The 20,604-nt window shown below is 35.9% G+C and overlaps 1 protein-coding gene across 2 annotated transcripts; it reads right to left on the reverse strand.

Moving 5' to 3' along the window:
* Positions 1-320: 320 nt before the first annotated feature.
* Positions 321-13,805, reverse strand: LOC103488472 (small RNA 2'-O-methyltransferase). 2 transcript variants are annotated; one of them, XM_008447246.3, is made up of 10 exons: positions 13,571-13,805; positions 12,466-12,736; positions 6,318-6,407; positions 5,016-5,473; positions 4,646-4,891; positions 3,105-4,051; positions 2,462-2,613; positions 2,269-2,385; positions 1,482-1,619; positions 321-1,099 (listed from the first exon to the last, which is right to left on the reverse strand). In XM_008447246.3, exons 2-10 carry the CDS (start codon positions 12,724-12,726, stop codon positions 662-664), a joined length of 2,847 nt encoding a protein of 948 aa, XP_008445468.1. In that variant the 5' UTR covers positions 12,727-12,736; positions 13,571-13,805; the 3' UTR covers positions 321-661. The 2 variants fall into 2 exon arrangements, with proteins under 2 accessions (XP_008445468.1, XP_008445459.1); XM_008447237.3 differs by having other exon boundaries at positions 13,535-13,803.
* Between the last annotated feature and the right edge of the window lie 6,799 nt (positions 13,806-20,604).

The following is a 20,604-nucleotide window of genomic DNA, read 5'->3' on the forward strand; positions in this document are numbered from 1 at the left end:
ATTTCATATTTATCAACGATAGATACTAATTTGATAGATTAATGTCCATCAAGCTGATAGAAATCTATCAATTAACTATTATTAGTGTATATAATTAATAGAACTTAAAACTTTACTATATTTTGTAGACATTTTTATTAATTTTGCTATTTGCAATGAATTCTCTCTTGATAACTACCATTAAGTTTGTTATGTGCAAAGAAAAAAATTACTTTAGGACTATTTTTAAATATAGCAAAATAGATCAAAATAAAGACAACGATTTAGTGAGAAGAAGGTTTGGCTAAAGAAAGACTAACGAGGAGAAGAGCCAAAGATCATAATGGAAGAATTTCTTTTCACATATGCTCCCATCTTTCCATTCTCAAGAACTTCCATCTACCTTATAAACCAAAAATAAAATAAAAACATATATGATGGAAAAATTCAATCTAATGGGCTTGAGAAAAGCTATACAAATCTAAAAGATATATATATATATATATATATAGTAGAGATTTGGTGTCTTGATGTTAGAATGATCTTTCGGAGTTGAATACTTTTTCCTGTTCATCTGTATATGTGTTTGACTGACTACCCGTCATGTACAAAATTGATCCAAATCCAAAAAGCTTCAAGCGATTAAATCTTGGGAACCTATACAAAATTTCATTGCAGTTCTTCATTTGTTCCTGCTATTCCACTCCCATATAACTTGGTACCTGTAAGCTGATTCTGCTTTATCACCAATTGGATGTACACGTCGAGTTTCGGATCTTCTGAAGATAGCAATTTGGGAAGCATAACCCGGCTCCATGTGACCCAATCCGCCAACCCCACTGAACTCTACAGAGTAGTTGTGCCTTGTGGCTAAATCCCTTGCCCAATGATTGAACTGTTCCCTAGTCCACTCAAATTTGTGATCGTGATTGCGAAATTTGCAAGATTGTAACTGTGTTTTGTCATCTGGATCCCCTTCTTGGCTTGAAAGATTTGATCCTTGGAGTATCACATTATACTCGTAGTTCGGAGTTGAAACAACAAGAAGTTTGGGGCAGAATGAACTCAACACCAAATTGCCAAACAGATACGCTTGATCTTCTTCCATATGCTCAATTACCTGCGGTTTACCTAATATTTTTAGCGACCGAAGAACTACATTGGTTCATTTTAACAACTACCATTTACTACTCTATATTTCACAATAGCAGCAACATTGAGAGCCAAAATCTTCAGAGATAGAGATCCAGAGTATAAAGAGAGTGAGTCAACCAAGCTTTTTTTCTTTAACATACTATTAAGCATTCTAGCATTGATGAGGCAGAACCCGACTTGCACCTTTTGTGTTGACACTTGAGCGATGATTGATAAAAATTATGCACAAAATTTAATACATCTTAGAATATACACAGATGTAAGTTAAAAATAAGATTTTCTCCTTTCTCAGTTTTAAGGACAGGCAGCCAACTTAAGATATGAAAATAGTGATAATTAGAGAGTACCTCTAAGCAAGTGGCAATGTCAAATTCACACAATCGTGGATCAAAATCTGTGATGGACCCATCGTAAAGAACTGCAGATTTGATGGGAGTTCGAGGTACATGGTTATTTGGTTCTGTACTCAGTTTTGAATGAAGTATCTGCAGAGCAAATCAATAACATTTACTAAAACGACAGGGAGTAGGTTGGGAGCAAGGTGTCAAGATTTTGGTACAAACTTCCATTGTGGGAATTTGGGAGGGTGTAACCCTCTTCGGATATTGATATTGCAATATACATTTCTATCTTTTACTGTATTTTTGTTGTTCTTGAGCTTTCTTGTTAGGAGGTGTCGTAGCAAAATTTTCCTGCACATCTAAATGCCCTCTCCCCATACACACACACACATGATGATAATGATGATACAAGATTCTAAACAAATTCAGTCCCTCTAAGAGAAGAAATAATTATGTGTTGCATAAATTCGTTTCAACATATTTTTATGGAAATTTTGTTAGGAAAAAATAGAAAGGTCGGTCCACAGGGCTATTGGGAAGATACAAGGAGTTCGTTCGAAGTTTAGCACCACCGTCCAGGCAATTGGGTCAAAAAATTATTTATTATAATCATTAGTTCTTGAATCACAACAGTTGCAGCTCCTTTTAATTTCATTAATATGGCTCCCTTGTGTTCATTGGCCTGTGCTTTTGTATGGCACGATTTATTTCCTTCATCTAAAATATTTACATCAATTTAAACTAAAATAGAAAGTGAGAAATGAAGAACAAAGTGATCATAAAATATCCAGACCTTTGCGGCACGGCTGAGACTTTTTTGGGAGATATCAACACCAACAATTTTTTCTAAAGATGTCTGGTAGTTTAGTAAAGAATCCAAGAGACTCCCCGAGCCACATCCAAAGTCAACCTGAGATGAGATCCGAAGAGATAAAAGGACAAATTTCATCCATAACTAAAACAGGATGTGAGAAGTTTCAACATACCAATGTACAAGCATGTGATTCTTTTATGTATTTCACAGCAAATTCCACCCGTTGCTTTGACAGTGGGGGACTGAAAAGAGCCTGTTCCATCCTGGCTTCCAGAGGTTCCGTAACGCGTATGAGAGTACATGAGTATTCCAAGCAGCATGCACCTGCAAGATAACCGTTTCAAGAAATAATAAAATAAAATAAAAAATTTAAGTTGTATCTTTCCAATTAATATACAACATTAGATTCAAAACATATCTATCATGCTTCAACTAAAGAAGCCTTGCAGTATAAAAGAACAGTGCCCCTATAAGCTTTGCAGTGTAATAAGGCAAGACAAAAGAGCTCAGCCCTTCAAGACAGTGAACCTAAATAGCCTGTTGAATTATCAACAGCACGTTCATCCTGAAATTATAATTTTTTATGGTGTTAAAAATTCTAACAGTCTTGAAGTCACCAAAACATTAGATGGTTTTCTTTCCTTTTACATGATTCATAATTCGGACTAGGATAGCCCTACTCATAGAACTTTGGAGAGTGAAATATTACAAAATTTTCAAGTTCAGCACAGGAATAGAGTATTTATTCTTGTAAATTTGTAATCACCAGGTGCCTGATTTGAAATCACTTTTAAAAGAGGGAGAAGGGAACTAACTTGAATCTAACAAGTGGAGTATCCTAGCAGAGTTGAGAGTTGCAGCTAAAATAAACTCTCTAGGGACCAATTCTGCACAAAAATAAGCAGACTGACCAAGAGACATCTGCTGTACAATTGCTTCAAGACATGGAATAACACATCCAGAGCCTATCTCGAACTCGTAATCATCATTCTTTTCAATAGTTTCCCTAACTTCCACACCTTCGGCCTTGAGGGATACATTATAACTGATGCATACTAATGATCCATTAGATGGACTAATACCAGAATCTGAACCATGAATGTTCAGAGAACTATCTCCATATCCCAGATAGGTACACAGAAATTTCAAGTCTTTTGATTTATGTGATATTTCCTCTTGAACTTCACTGTTCAAACCAGAATGAAAAGATCTGTAGGAGGCTAATTCTTGAAAGAACCTTTGGGAATTAAATTGAATGGAAAGTGCATCAGCATAAGATGTCAATCTCTCCAAAGACACGTTTAAATCCTTGAAATATATATCCAACCACAAAAGAACTTTTAAAGAAACATTCTGGATTGAATCAAACTGCTTCTTGAAGGTGTCTTTTGGCGAGCATTCCAAAACCAATTCTTGATTTTTGGAATAAATTCTTACTTCACATCTGAAAGTATCTTCTGATTCTACCACTTGTCCGTTGTTTTCAGCAATTGTGCCTCCATTTGCATGTTCTTGCACTGCTTTTGAATCAGTTACCTGTAAGTTCTGTTTATCAGATGACTTGGAAGATGATGGTATAACACCTACGGAAGAGATGATAGGTTCAGATAATCTTTGCTGGCGACAAAACGTACAAAGGACATCCCTTGGGAAGGCACCCCTCCAGTTTGCTTTTGTGGTGAACATTGAAGGCAACTGTGCTGTAACCATTGCTTCTCTGGACAACTTATAAATACCACTTGGTGTCTTATTAATAAGCATCCTGTAGATTAATATCTTGTTATACTATAAAGTAGCAATGTGCCAACAAGCATTTTCTTTTATACTTTGCAACTGTTGAAAAAGCCCTCAATGGCAATTGTTGATGTTATCCTTATTGACAAAGAAAGGTGAAGAAATGTCAAATATGCAAAATTCATATAGTAGAGATTCTGGGTCCATGTGACACTGTCCTATATATGAGCTACCTATAACCATTGTAGTAATTTGAATTGCAACTAACTGATTCATTCAAAGGGCTCCTTCTTTCTTCCCTGAGTTAAAAGCAGTTATATTCCACAAGTATAAAGGTTCAACTGTAATAAAAAACACCAAGCAAAAATAAGTGACAATGATCGACTTTTGAAGGCAGACTCAATATGGAAACCCATGGTAGGCAGAGCATCAGTAAAAAATACATCTAGTAACGATGGAGGGTGAAGTTGTCACTAGTCAACCAACTACATTTATCAACAGTTTGAGGTGTCTACGTTGATTAATGCAGCATGTGTGTGTAGGCATGTGTAAGCAAGAGAAAAGCAGGAAAAAGTAACTTATTTATTAGATGATTCAATTGAAAACAGAAACTAGAAGAGACCTGTAATATGATTGCAAGCCAATGTTCTCATAAGAAAGATCTTTACTCTTCCACGTGTACCCAATGTTTGCTAAAATTGCATCTCCATATATATCTTGACCACATAAATAAGTTGCTCTTGCATTCAATGGTTCTCTAAAGTGAAGAGCTTCTTTGAAGTCTAAAAGATCTGAAGGTAGATCCGATAGAAAAGTTTCAGAAGCCGCAAAGTACAATCTTGTTTCAGAGGAAGCTCTACCAACAGGCCTACAGAAAAGAAAGATGATGAATTAGCTAGCATAGGAACAATTTATATGAAGAAGGGACCAAGCATCTAATAATATTAAGGAACCATCTTCTAGCATCTTGACATATCATGACTATCACCAACCTTGAGATGAAAACCTTGGCTGCATCACACAAGCCAAGTTGCTTGGCAATAAGATCCAGGTAATACCCAGTTGGAGAAAGGTCGAGGGTTATACTTTCTACAGGCTTGTCAAGAAAATGTGGAATATGCACCACTTCAATCAAAGATCTTTTAGAAGAAAGAGAGGGCTCAATAACTGATGATGCTATAACTTCAGAAGGGTAAGGATTTTTCCTTTGAAGTGAAAGTTGTCCTTTAGGAGCAGAAAGGGATTCAGATAATTTTGCAGCTGCCCTCAAGATACATGGGATAACCAAGTATGGATTTGACTCCATGTGAGGATCGATCCATTTAGACAAATTACAAATCCTTGCATCATAAGCAAAAATAACCGAGATAGGAACTAAACAATGACAATCTCCTTCTCTCTGCATAGCATCTCTAAAGTGACCACTGAGTGGGTGAAGGGCTGAAAGAAACTGTAACAAATAGAGAGTAGAGAGACAAAGATCGTCAAAAGAAAATTTTAAAGGGAAAGCATGAGGAATCACTTCATCTTGTTTTCCAAAATGAAACCAGCGCAATAGCATATACATAAAAACAAAGATGGGGAAAAAGCAAACTAAGGTCATAATGTACCATGCATACACTGGGCTTGAAGGAAAGTTAAGTGATCCAATAAAAATAATTGATAGGGTTGAGAAAAATTCAGTCGATCCCAACAAATTACTAGAAAAACATAAAAGAATAGAACTTAAGAATATATGAGCTTCAGCAATGGCAAGTGGATATAGATTAAAGAGTAAAAGAGCAAGGTCAGGATGAGTGAATGCAATTTAGAATTTGATCAACATGTTTATATTTGAGACCGTAATCACTAGTCATTAAGTTACCATAATAGGCTATAGTTTGTTCATTTCGGTTCTAATTAACCAATTTAAATTCCTTATGTTGGAATAATTTAGAATACATGGGAGGCAATCACTTAAACCCTTACACATTACTTTTCTTATCTTTATAATAATTCATAGTGAATAAATTTGATATAATTTACTAACGAAGCATCCAACTAAGCAACAGGAAAAAAAAAAAAAAAAAAAAAGAATAGTAAAATCAACTCTAACCTCAGTGCTTAATTCACAAATACACAAAGGAGTTTTAAGAAACTCAGACAAATATAAAACTAAATTGACACCCACCATACTAAGTATGTATTCAAATAGCTGAATGAAAAAGGGAAAATCTTGGAACAAATGCCTTATTGACTAACAGCAAAATATACAGAGCCTCTCTGACCTAAATACAGCTGTGCAAACTACCAACCTCATTGGAAAATAAATAGTTGATCCGAGCAACTAATTCATCGCATGCTTCCTCTGAAGTTAGATCATTGGTTCTTGTATGTATGCCCAACTGTAAGCAATGGAATAAGCAATAAATCAAATTATCTTGTCTAGTGGAACGAAAGTATACAATCTTCCCATATAATTAAATGTAACATTAACCAAGACCTGGAAACTACGAAGTTGATAGATAGACCAGTACAATGTGTTAGGATACTAACAAGTAAGGACTGTCCTATTCAACTATAATGGCAAAACAGAGGCAGCACTCTGTATCTTATATATTTATAATGCCAAAAGATACCTCCACAGCTTTAACAAGAAAGAAAAAGAACAATATCCCAAACAAAACAAGTAAAAGAAAACATACCACCCTTTCTCCCTACAGCTAGGGTATGCCTACGGCCCAGCAGCCGCCCTACCAAATAATACCCAGATTTTAACCTACCTCTCCCATTCCCAATACATCATATATATAGGCTCTCCACATTCTCTCCCGTGGGCCCCACAGTACACGTTCATTCCTTTCCTTTTTCTTTATCCTTGCTGTCATGTATGTTTACCATTCTGCCCCTTCTTTTATATGTATGTATTATAGGAGGCCTTACAATACCCCTCGGTTCCACATTCACCTTGTCCTCAAGGTGAAAAGAAGGAAAATGCTGATTCATTTGATAGGTTGATTCCCAAGTTGCTTCACTCTCCGGCAGTCCCTTCCATTTGATTAGCCATTCATTTGCTCCCAAGTTCTTGTTCCATCGAATGCCTAGGACTGTCTCCGGCCACAACTGTAACTCAAATTCTTCCGTTAGCATAGGGTGTTGGCGTTGAACCACCTGTTGATTACCTAGTTTCGGCTTCAGTTGAGATATATGAAAGACATTGTGGATGGCCGCTTCCGGTGGAAGTTCCAATCTATAGGCTACTGCCCCTATTTCCTCAATTATCTTGTACGGTCCATAGAACCTTGGTGCTAACTTTTCAGACCTTTTTCTTGCCAATGAGTGTTGCCGATAGGGCCTTAATTTGAGGTATACTTCTTCCCCCACTTTCAACTTGAGCTCCATTCTTTTGAGGTCAGTCATTTTCTTCATACTGTTTTGAGCTATATCTAAGTTTTCCTTTAAGGCATTAATGGCTAAGTCGCGTGACTTCAGCAGTGATTCTACCTCATTGTTAAGAGTTTTGCGGTCGCCATAAGATAATAGAGGGGGCGGTGAGCGACCAAACACAGCTTCAAACGGAGTGGTTTTAGTAGATGCATGAAATGTAGTGTTATACCACAATTCTGCCCATGGAATGAACTGATCCCACTTCTGTGGTTGTTCATTACAAAAACATCTCAAATAAGTCTCTAGGCATTGGTTGACTCTTTCGGTTTGGCCATCCGTTTGTGGGTGAAATGTCGTGCTTCTCTTCAATATAGTTCCCATGGTTGCAAATAATTCCTTCCAAAAGTTGCTAAGGAAGATCTTATCCCTATCTGAAATGATAGACTTAGGAATGTCGTGCTTTCTGACCACCTTATCAATGAAAGTTGCTGCTACTTGCTTTGCGGAGAAAGGATGTTTGAGCGTGATGAAGTAAGCATATTTAGTTAAGCGATCAACTACCACCATGATTACATTAACACCCCCTGCTTTAGGAAGCCCTTCGATGAAATCCATTGTCCAATCTTCCAGTATTTTGTCCGAAATGGGCAGAGGTTGTAGCACCCCAGCTGGTTTAGTAGCTTCATACTTATTTCTCTGACATATTTCACACTGTTCTACGTGTCTTTTAACATCACTTTTCATACCTTTCCAATGTAGTTCGCCGCTCATTCTCTTATATGTCCATAAAAACCCTGAGTGGCCTCCCAAAACTGAATCATGGAAGGTGTGTAATAATCGAGGAATGAGAGACGAAGTGCGTGGCAACACCAATCTTCCTTTGTACAACAGTTTGCCATTCTTCCACTCGAACTTCCCTCCTTCCTCCGGTTCTTTCTTCAGTTTCTCAATAATCTATTGAAGTTCTTTATCTTTTTCCACTTCCTTACACACTGTGTCTATGTCCACAATACCCGTGGTTGTGATTGCATTGATCTCGGCTGTCAATTCCACTCGTGATAAAACATCTACGGCCTTATTTAACAGCCCTGGTTGGTATAAGATTTCAAAATCATACCCGAGAAGTTTGGTCAGCCATTTCTGGAATTGAGGTTGTACCTCCCTTTGTTCTAACAAAAATTTCAGAGCTTTCTGATCTGAGATGATTGTGAATTTTCTGCCAAGTAAGTAATGTCGCCATTTCTGGATCGAAAGTACAACCGCCATCAATTCCCTCTCACATATAGATTTCCCTTGAGCTCTCTGTGATAACTTCTGGCTGAAGAAAGCTATGGGGTGTCTCTCTTGGGATAACACCGCTCCCAATCCACTTCCTGAAGCGTCCGTTTCTATTGTGAAAGGCAGATTCCAATCGGGTAGAGCTAACACAGGTAAAGTAGTCATTGTTGTCTTCAGATTTTCAAACGCTATTTCAGCTTCATTATCCCATTTGAAAGCATTCTTCTGTAAAAGTTTAGTAAGGGGCGCAGCAATTTCGCCATAGCCTTGGACGAATTTGTGGTAATATCCTGTCAACCCCAAGAAACCCCTTAACCCTGACACGTCTGATGGTCGGGGCCAACTTATCATACTTCTAATCTTATCTTCATCGGCCTTGACCCCTTCCTTTGAAATCTGGTGTCCCAGATACTGAATTTGAGAGTGTGCAAAAACACATTTCTTCTTATTTGCATACAGTTGGTTATCCCTTAGAACCGCGAAGACCATTCCTAAGTGTTTCTCATGTTCACATATATCATTGTTGTAAACTAGAATGTCATCAAAGAATACTAATACACAACGTCTCAGAAATGGTTTAAAAACCTGGTTCATCAAGGATTGGAATGTCGCCGGGGCATTGGTCAAGCCAAACGGCATTACGAGAAACTCATCACGCCTTCATGTGTGCGAAAAGCTGTTTTGTCGATGTCCTCCTCCCTCATTCTGATTTGATGATAGCCCGATTTGAGGTCTAATTTGGAGAACACGGAAGCTCCATGTAGTTCATCCAATAGTTCTTCAATTACTGGGATGGGAAACTTGTCGGAGATGGTGGCCTGATTCAACTTTCGGTAGTCCACGCAGAATCGCCATCCTCCATCTTTCTTTTTCACCAACAAAACAGGGCTTGAATATGGACTGTGGCTAGGCCGAATGATCCCAGTTTGGAGCATTTCTGACACCAGTTTTTCAATCTCTTCCTTCTGGACATGACCATACTTATAGGGTCGTACATTGATTGGTCGTTGCCCTGGCATTGTCAAGATACGGTGATCAATTTCTCTTTTGGGTGGTAAGGTCTTTGGTGCTTCAAAGATGTCTGCATATTGTTGTAGTAAAAATTTGATCATAGGTATATCTGCTTCATCTCCTCTCACTTGCTGGTTTTTTTCATAACCATCCTTGTTCTCTGTCGTTGTTTCAAAATTTGTCCATTCCAACAAAAACCCCTGGTCGTCATCTTCCCACGTTTTCTCTATAGTTTTCAACGCACACTCAACCTTAATCAAGGACGGATCTCCCTTAAGAACAATTTGCTTTCCTTTATCCCAAAAAGTCATCGTCAGGGAGGGCCAATGAATTCTCATGGTTCCAGTAGTGTCCAGCCATTGCATACCTAACACTGCATCTACTGTACCTAACTCAACTGCCAAAAAATCCGCTATGATTGTGATCTCTTTTAGCTTCATTTCTACCCTTCTGCAGATTCCTTTTCCTTTGCATCGAGTCCTGTCCCCAATAGTAACCCGAAATGGAGTATCTTGTTCCAGCCGCATTCTCAATGCCTCTGCTAAAGATTGATGGATGAAGTTGTGGGTCGCCCCACTATCGATCAACACTGATTTCCTTGTTTTTCACCCAGCCTTTGAGTTTCATAGTTCCTTTTGCAGACAAACTTGTCATGGTTTTCAGTTCTATTTTAGTGCCTTCTGTTATTTCCAAGTTTTTTAGCTCCACAATCCTCTCTCCTTTTTCGTCCTTGCTGTCTTCCTCAGTCTCTTCTTCTTCATTCATAATAAAGAACATCAATTCTCTTTTTTCCTTGGTTTTGCAACGATGGCTTGGGGAATACTTGTCATTACACCGAAAACAGAGCCATCGGTCCAGCCTTGCTCTAAATTCTGCATCCGACAGCCTCTTAACAGGCGGTCCTGCCTTGGTGTAATTTCCCTTGATGGGTATTGTAATTTGTTTCATCTGAAAATCCGTCTTACGTGGGACTACTTTCTCATTTTCTATTACTTTTCTGCCTGTTGAAGAACCTTCCCCTGCCACCCCTAGTTCCATCCTAGCCAACTTTAAGGCTAAGTTTCTATCATTGATCAGTTGTGCTTCTCTCATGCATTCCTCTAATGTTTGGGGATGCCTGCTAATAACTTCCGCTTGTAATGATGGTTCCAACCCGGTCACAAATGCGTCTACCAGCACACTCTCTGCCATGTATGGTAAAGGTGCTGAGTATGTCACGAATTTCTTCACATAGTCGTTGTAAGACCCTTCTTGCTGGATTCTGATTAACCTCGCCCCTAAGCTCTTTTGTCCTGAGTCCCGAAAGTATCAAACATTCTGGCTTTAAGATCTTCCCATGATTCCACCTTTTTTCTATTGTTACTCCAGCGGTACCAGTCGACTTCATCTTGGCCAAAGCTAACTACCGCCACCTTTACTTTCTCTGCTTCCGGAAGGTTGTTGATCTCGAAAAAATGCTCCGCTCTATACACCCATGATTCTGGATTTTCTCCCAAAAACATAGGCATCTTGAGTTTCTTGTATTTGCTTCTGTCTATCGAAGTCACATTTGTCTCAGTCATCAGCTCGGTCTCTTCCATTTTTCCCTTCATTTTCATCACTGATCCGTTGGAGGTTCCAGACTCTTCTTTTTTCTTATAACTTTGGCTTTCTTTCATCTCATCCGCTAGCCTTTCAACTGCCTTTTTCATTTCGAGCATCATCTCTTTCAAGCCCATGATCTCCTTCTCCGTTCCATCCACCCTTTCTTCCATCTGTCGCTGAGCCATCTGCCGCGTGAACACCCCCAGTTTCTAAGGGCTCTGATACCAATTTGTTAGGATACTAACAAGTAGGGACTGTCCTATTCAACTATAATGGCAAAACAGAGGCAGCACTCTGTATCTTATATATTTATATTGCCAAAAGATACATCCACAGCTTTAACAAGAAAGAAAAAAGAAAAAGAACAATATCCCAAACAAAACAAGTAAAAGAAAACATACCACCCTTTCTCCCTACAGCTAGGGTATGCCTACGGCCCAGCAGCCGCCCTACCAAATAATACCCAGATTTTAACCTACCTCTCCCATTCCCAATACATCATATATATAGGCTCTCCACATTCTCTCCCGTGGGCCCCACAGTGCACGTTCATTCCTTTCCTTTTTCTTTATCCTTGCTGTCATGTATGTTTACCATTCTGCCCCTTCTTTTATATGTATGTATTATAGGAGGCCTTACACAATGTTAATCACAAGTCGATGTAGAACCCAGTACACTAAACTAAGTATTTATATTTAAAGTGTGAAGCCTGAGTCAGCGAGGCTTATCATGCTGAACAAGATGTGTTCATCCTTCTTTCTATTGAAATGAATTGCTCACACGGGGAAAGTTGAATCAAACATGAAAGATTCTATTAATTCTGATTGATCGATAAACGTTGAGACCTTTTACTTGACTCCCCTCTCACCAAATCCAAGCACTTGGGCTCGCCTCACCAACAATCATAGGAGTACAGATATCTTGACTCACAAGGAATATATCATCAATTCTATGGAAGTAAAAACAAAAATGCATGTACATCAATACAAAGAGACCATGAGATTTATCATCTAATGTCTCCTAAATTGAATACCAAAAAGAGCCATTTTTTCCTATTCTATTAATAAAAAAATAAATGGCAAAACAAATCCGTAGCATCATCCACCAAAAGAAGGCAAGTGCATCTTTTTCTGGATAAGATAGAAGGCAAGTGCATTTTTAATAGGGAAATACACTGAATTGTTAAAATGCAAATAACCAAACCTTCTCTATGGCTAATTCTGCAGCAGATTGTTCAGCATCTCTCTTTCTTTTAAATGTCCCTGACACAACAGAAACATCTGGAAGCTCTAAATTGCATCGAAAAAGACAAGCTCCCTTCTGAGCAATGGCCAACCCGGGGCACCCATTTTGAGGCGGCTCGTGTACTTCCTCAATAGTATAGCAAGCCTTGCTTCCAAACTTTTGGTGAATAACAGCCTTAGGCGTAAGCACTGTTTTCCTCCCGGCTCCTCCAGTTTCCATCAGTGAAAAACTGTGAATTAATAAACGACCAAATTGTTAATCAAACACTCATTTGAAGAAATGAATACGTCCATTTCACAAAGAAAATTGACGGCTTTTCGTTAGGGATGGCAATGGTCCAGGGTGGGTTCGGAGATGCACTCCCCATCCCCTTCCCCGTGTGGATTTTTAACCCCTGCCCCGCACCCATTCCCTGATTTGGGGAGTCATCATCAGGGAACTCCCGTTTGAGGATCAAGTCCCCACAGGAAAAAAAAAACAATTTTTTGTTTTTGTTTTTAATTGTGTGGATGATCTTCCTCTCTCTTTCTATCTTATTTATGAACATTTCTTCTCTAACTCACAGCAAGCGACATGAGAATGTAGAGCTAGAAATAATGAGTGACAGAGCAACAGCATGAAAAATGTAGGGATTCGAACAAGCATTACAGAATCACGTGCAGAGGGAGAGTTCTTGAGGGTTTTATTTTCCTTTCCCGGTAGCCTCTCACTCTACTTTTGTTTTCCATTTTTCTTCATACGTTCTTTATGCATACACTTCATTGTTGTTTGTTTATCATTTTAGTGCAAACAAATTTAGAAAATTAAAGTAATTAAACCAATGACAAAAATCAGGTTGAAGTTGTTGGCAATCAATCAAGCTAGGAATTAAGACAGTTCTTGAGACAGTTCTCTTTTTTTCGATTATTTTCAGATATTGTTATTCAAGAAAAGAAAAATCAAACAACTACTCCATTTTTCATTAGATAAATTCAAGTTTTTGCTTTGTAAGCGAGAAGAAAGTCATAGATAGATATTGGGAGAATACCAGTAACAAAAAAGGGAGTAGAAAATCAGTGCAAACCCGCTAGGAGGGAAGCTGCGGCGGCGCGTCCAGAGGAAACACGACGGCGGAAACAGCCGTGAACGGGAGCAAAGCGGCGGCGATTCTCAGCTGCCGGAGTAGTAGATGGCGTGAAGGAAAAGTGGCGCGGAGTATAAATTGCAAGAGCTCCAGAGCTTTCCTCTCTCAGTTAAGCAGTACATTTTAATCCCCGCTCGTTCGAATTAAATTTGTAAAGTTGAAATGGAATTTTATAATAGGATCGGAAAACGTGAGTAGTGAAAAAAAAAATGAATGAGTTTTAACTTGTACTGTAATTCAAATATGAATTTTGGAATACATTAACAAACCAATTTTTACAAACACTCCAAGAAATCAACATTCAACCTAGCATTGGAAACTAAATTGAACTTATATTGAGAGTATGAATTAGCAAGTGAAAGTATATTGATAACACCTTAAAGTTGTCATCCTTCTTCTCTTAATTCATGACCGCTTCCTTGTTTAATGAGTTAAGTGTCTTATTTATAGACATTTGTGTCTAAATGGTAGAATGGAGAAGTTGAGCAAAATGATGCTAACTTGCTAAGTTAGACCAATTCGAGGTAAAATTGTATCAAAGGTGAAAATCACCCAAATGCCCTTGAGGAAGCGTAGTGGAAAGGCATAGTGGTGCTTGGTCGATGCAGATTCTTGGGAGCTCCAATTTGGTGAATGCAAGGGATGTAGCGTTGCGGTGCTCCGAGGATCATGTTGTGTGCGAGTGTCGAACCATCCTCCATTTTTTTTTCTATTAAAATAGGTTGTCAAATTAGGTCAAGACTTTTGGCAGCCATTCATCTTCCACGCCAATTTATTTTCTATTTTGGGTTGTAGTGATGCTTGTGAGGGTTTTCCCATGTAAGAATAAGCTCACAGCTCTGAATCATCCAACCCATATTATAAAGGTTAGGTTGGGTTATTTTAAAATTTAGATTTGTAGGATTTTTTTTGGATTGAGTCTCTGGTTGAGGTTTGAAAATTTTGGTTCAACCCAACTCAACTAAAATTAATGATATTATTGATGAAAAAACAACAAAGAGCATGGAGCAGCGGAAGAAAAAGATCATGCTTTACTCTATATGCATCTAAACGATTTAGAAATTAACATGCAACTACTAAACGATAGACCTAAACGAATAATATAAAAAGTAAACGATGAGCTTACCTTTGTAGTTCTCAACTTATCCTTCGTTCCAAAAAACTTCTCTGTCTGTAGATCACGAGCATAGGACAACCACTATGGTTGACCTAGTAATCTCAGGACCAAGAACCAAGTTGTGGGACTCATTTTGTGAAGTAAATCTTTTAGAGAGAAAGATGGAGGTAGGTGTATTGTTTAGATAATTTCTATGAGAATCATCATCTTATTCTCATTTTGAAACGAGAAGTTTATATATAAAATTACATGCAAAATGCATGCAATTTATTTCATATAATCTCAGCATCTAATTAATCCATTAACTATTAATGGAATTAGTGGCTTCTAATTCATTATAAGTTGCCACATTTCCCACTAACATTTAGTTAATAAATAAATTAGTCAAAGGGCAATTTGGTCATTTTACCAATTAAGTCAAAGTCAAACTTTGACTTTTCTTAGCCAAAAGTCAACTTTTTGACTTTTTGCTATTTTACCCGTCTTGACTAATTCTAACCTCCCGAGTATGAATCCGCATTCACTTTTCTAAAATTCAAATCATATTTGAATATAAATTCCAGTCAAAGTTTTGTTTTTCAAAGTCAAAAGTCAACATGTTGACTTTTACAACTTTGACCGTTTCAAAACTTTCCAAGTTTCTAAATATGAATCTATATTCATATTTATTTAAATCATATTTAAACACAAAGCTTAAAGTTTATATCTACCGACTTATATCTTATATATTTGTCGGTTTCTCTCTTTTTTCCTAATTCGAACAATTCAAGTTACTTCAACATATTGTTCTTAGTTGAATCCATATGAGCTAATAGGGGAACCTAATGGACCTATAGATCTTGGGCTCCAACGATTCGAGATGAACTGGCTAAAAATTTTTTAGACCAAGCTTAATCAACATTCGTTAACTAAAGAGTCATTCCACTAAAGACTCTTAGTTGCACTCCACTCACTATAGATATATTTTTGTCCATCTGATATAACCATGATGAGTAAGTTGATCATTCACAAGTTGTTCGTAATCTTGGCTGGGACAAAATACCGTTTTACCCCCGAGATTACATCTTGCTCCTTAAGACCCACTGGTCCACTATTAAACAATTGGTTTAAGGTCCAACCTATAAACTTGAATCCTTCTCGAGCCAACGAGAATGTGCGGCCCCTTGTTCAAGACTTGGATTCAGTCCTTAAGGGAACAACCTATCTACTATCCCAGAAGTGGGTAGGAGTGAATTCCATCTTGCACCCTACGTCTCTAGCTATCCACTCGGTCTTATCCTTAAAATGAGAGGCTTATTGGGCCAGCAATGATGAGTTGCTCTCACCTCTGCAGATCTAAGGATACTACTGAATGAACAGAAGTTCATAGTTAGCTCAGGATTAAGATCAAGTTACCTAAGTCATTATAAATAAAATAGTCAGTTTATAGTTTACGGCATTATAACTAAAAGTGACTATTTCATGGTTCCAGTCTTATGCAAACCATTTACATAGGACGCTCCCACTCCTATGTCTTCACATGAACGATTCAGGATTATATCGTATGTACTAACTACGGAGCGGGCTGCATCCATAGTGTTTTTCCAAAATAAGGCGTCCAATCTTATTCATACACTATAGACTATTTGGGCTATTAACTCGAACTTAATCCATGTTTATGTCTCTACATAAAGTTTAAGTGTATTGACAAACTTAGTAAAATAGTCTTGAGACCTTAATTTTATTGGTTTTAAGATTATAGCATTCAATAATAAATTTTATTGAATCAAATAACAAAGTACGAGTTTTAGGATATAAATTCCAACAATTATATATATATTTATTGTAAGTTTTATAATATGATGCTTGGAATGTTTTTTTTATTTTAAAAGTATTGTTCATATTTGACTCTTCTCAAATAACAGTAGTTGTTTTAAAAATTTTTGTTAAGTATTATTGTATTAATGTTGTACTTTGTGCATGTTTTTGGATATGTGGTTTTATGGATATGATGTTATAATGTTTTTGAAATTTAACAATTATTAGAAATGGAAAAACATTATACAATCGAACAACCCAACCCAACCCATATTTTTAGGGTTGGGTTGTGAATGCTTCTCGGGTCATTTGGGCTGCCAACGGTCCCAAAATACCCCTCAACCCAACCCAGCCCGTTTGCACCTTTACCTTGAATTATGTTGCTTATCACGGACTAAGCTACTCTTCTGATTAGGTTTAATGTAGATTTTTTCCTCTTTATGAATTGATTGCGAGAATTTGTGCATCGACACTTGTTTGTCGGCTTTTTATTTAAACTTAATGTGATGAATTCACGTTCTTGTGTTGTTCGATGCTTGATCATGAACGCTTGGGTTTAATCTTGGTTAAGGCTATGAATCACAAGAGGCATGGGGATTAGATTTTGCTTAAAAGTAAAGTTGACTAATATTGTTTTAATCTATCTTGATTGAAAAACCATATTGAATGAGTTAAGTAAACGGTGGAAATTAATGAATTGATGCGCATAACCCTATAACATAATGCAATTGGTAACGAGTGTTGAGCCTAATTAACTAATTAGGTATTAAGGACGATTAATTAGGGTCCTAATTAATTTGACTTAAGTATAAACAAGTAATTGATTTGATAGTTCTACGATCAATCAACTAATTTGAGGAATCACACATTAACCCTAGCTAGGTTGTCTCATTATTGTTTTGATACTCTCTTACTAGCTTTCATTTACTTTTCGCAATTTTAGTTTTAGTTTTCTCAAACTTAACTCTCTTCATTCGATAACCTTCTATAAGTAGATTAATGGAGAAATTTGTTTTATGGCTCCCTATTGTTCGACTTCAAATTCGGTTACCTAATTTCGACTTCAAAAAGTTGTAGTTTGGAGAAATATCATTTGATTTGAAGGAAATTTGTGGTCTAACGACAAACTTTTGTTTGTCATGCATGCACTAAATTGAACAAACTTTCTTTGCAAAAATAATTGAATAACATCGAAATATTGGGATGAATCAAAATAGTATTTTAACATTTTTATTTTATAAAGGAGAATTATAAACTAGGTAAAAAAATTGTCGATTTTCTAGAGAGAATAATGAGTTGTTTTATTAGATTTATATCACCAATAGTATAGTCTATTAACGATAGAAGTCTTTCATTATCATATCAATGATAAAATCTATTATTGATATCTATCTATGTACGATTTATCGGCATTAGAAGGTATCATGAAGTAATAGAAATCTATTATTTATATATCACTACTTGTAGACTTCCATTATGTACTTTTAAGCTTCAATCATGGATAGTTTAGTTGTTTATAGTTCTTTATAGTTGCTCTGATTCAAAGATTGCATCAAATTACATTGAATATTTTGTTGAGCTATCGATGAAAGAGATGGAGAAAACAAAAAGGAATGATGAAAACAATAAAATGGAAAAAGAAAATTATTTTTTTTAATCTACTCGAGATAAAAGAAACATAGAATATGTTAATTGTGCACTGTGACTGAAATCTTTCAATCATAATAGTCTAACATTTACACATTATTAAGTTGTGAATTAAAAATATGTTGATAAACGTTCATTACTAATGTTATTACTAATAGACTTGTGGGTATGAATACATAGTAGGGAAAGAAGCTAACCTGAACAATAGTTCAAAAAACATTACATATACACCAACAAAGCAACAACAAAGTGGGCAAATGAATTTGTAAATAAAAGAAAAGTCCTACATCACCAAAGAAAGAAAATATTATAGAAAACTAGGGTATATAATAAAAATGAAAGCGAAAATGATAAAATGAAGAAGAAAATTTTCAGCATACGTGTTGTTGAACTCGCAAAGAAAAAGATGCATAATAAAAATAAAATAGATAAGTAAATTAAAAAAAGTACTAAACTTGCAATTATTTAACGATGTTAATATAAAGAAATACTATTATTTTTAAATATAATAAAATGAACAATAAAATAACAAAATATCACAAAGATAGATTCAAAAATATAGGTTAGGGCCAATTTTTGAGGAAGACGTGGAGAAAGAGCCTTGGAATCCAATGATAAGTCTAAGGAGTAGACCTCCAAATGCCTATTGAATGTATAACTTTAAGAACAATTTTATAGCACTACACAAAACTAGTGAATTGTAATGGTCGAGTATTTAGGACCAATGATATTAGCCACTTGCGCACTCTCTTTTATTAGCTTTATGTACATACTCATCAACTTTGACTATTCCTTATTAATACTTTCAACAACAAAAATTTGGATATCTATAACCTTCTTTTATAAATGTATTAACTAATGTTAGAACATCCATGATTATTTGGAAGAAAAAAGGTATCCAATATCACAAAAACATATAAAAGATTGTGAAATTGTGTGTGAAATTAGCAGACAAGTTTATTTAGATCATAAACTAATACTTTAAGGAACGGAACATTTAGTATATAAAATGTGGCTAATTTGTTATATATTTTTTTTGTGTTAGTCTTGCAACATGGCCATTAATAAGGTCATTTTAGTACGGATGCATTTTGAGATATTCCACTTAAATATAATTCCAATTTTGTTTTTTCAATAAATCCAATTAAATTTTATCTAACTAACTATCGCACAAATTTGTAAAATGATTGCTTAAATTAAAGTATTTGAATTGTATGATCTAAAAATAAACCATAGATCTCATTTTCCAAAATTCCCAAAGAATAAACATTACCCCTAAATAACATCAAAATATTGATGATATAGTATACAACGACCAAATTTTTCTTCTATAGCATGCTTGAAGTAACAAGGTTTTCGATTATATTCATTCGTATTCACAACCATATATCAATATTTAAACTAAAATATTTATGCTATGAATTAAGAAAATAAAATGTCTAAATACCTATGTATATTTGTTCGAATCTCAATAACATATAATGTTAGCAACCAAAACGTACGTTTGTTCAAATCTTTTATCCATATTGTACTAAAATAAATTAAATAAGCAAAACTATTAGAACAGTTAAAATTAGTAATTAATTTGAAAACTTACAACTTTCTTACTGAAACGTTTGTGTGAAGATATTTTATCATCTCATAATATTCCTAAGAAAATTTGTAATGGGGAGGAGTGAGAAGTTAAAAGGCATATAACTTCCCATCATAATAACCCAAAAGAGCAACACAAGAAAACAGGACAAAGTCCAAAAATTCTTCCAAACATCAAGAAATTTCCCTCCACTCTATATTTTGCCTTTTAAAAGAATTAATTCCTTATTCACAAAGCTTCCTTCAAAGCTCCTCCACAAACAAACCTCTTTCTGTCATACACATCCTACTTTTTTCTACTCCCTCTTTTTAGCCCCAAATCCATTGATGCCTTTGTAGCTCACAAGCTTTTTCCCCCTTTTAATCATTTGGGTATCTTTTGTTTTCATCTACTTTATTGAAAACCAATTATCATAGTCACCCTTACTTTTAAGTTTAAAAATTTGTAACCGTTGTGTTTAGTCTTTTATATATTTAAAATGCTTTCTTACAAAGTAAGACTTAGATCTTTTTTTTCTCATAAGTTTTTTCATCTCTTTTGATTTTATCTCAACGAGGTTTTCTTTGATTCCATTATTCTCTCCAACGAATGCACGTTTGAGATTGGAGGTTGTTTAAATCTTGGAGAGCAACCAACAATTGCAACTAATTAAATACTAAGGTTGCATCATATTTGCTATGTAGATCTATCGGATTTGATGACAAACAATGTGTTTTTCTTCCATTGTTCTATTATCTGAAATTCAATGATCTTCCTCTTCTATAGTGCTTTGCTTCTTATTTCTAACAGGTTTTAGAATATTATTTTTTCGCTCGTCTT

Source organism: Cucumis melo, chromosome 12 (genome assembly GCF_025177605.1).
Source record: "Cucumis melo cultivar AY chromosome 12, USDA_Cmelo_AY_1.0, whole genome shotgun sequence".
Taxonomy (NCBI): domain Eukaryota; kingdom Viridiplantae; phylum Streptophyta; class Magnoliopsida; order Cucurbitales; family Cucurbitaceae; genus Cucumis; species Cucumis melo.

Bases quoted from the DNA above. Each gene is read 5' to 3' on its own strand.
- LOC103488472 (XM_008447246.3), bottom strand. From the start codon at position 12,726: ATGGAAACTGGAGGAGCCGGGAGGAAAACAGTGCTTACGCCTAAGGCT. The intron at 4,892-5,015 runs GTTGGTGATAGT...TCTTTTCTGTAG, and splicing joins GCCAAGGTTTTCATCTCAAG to GCCTGTTGGTAGAGCTTCCT. The intron at 1,100-1,481 runs GTACTCTCTAAT...GGTAAACCGCAG, and splicing joins ACATTGCCACTTGCTTAGAG to GTAATTGAGCATATGGAAGA.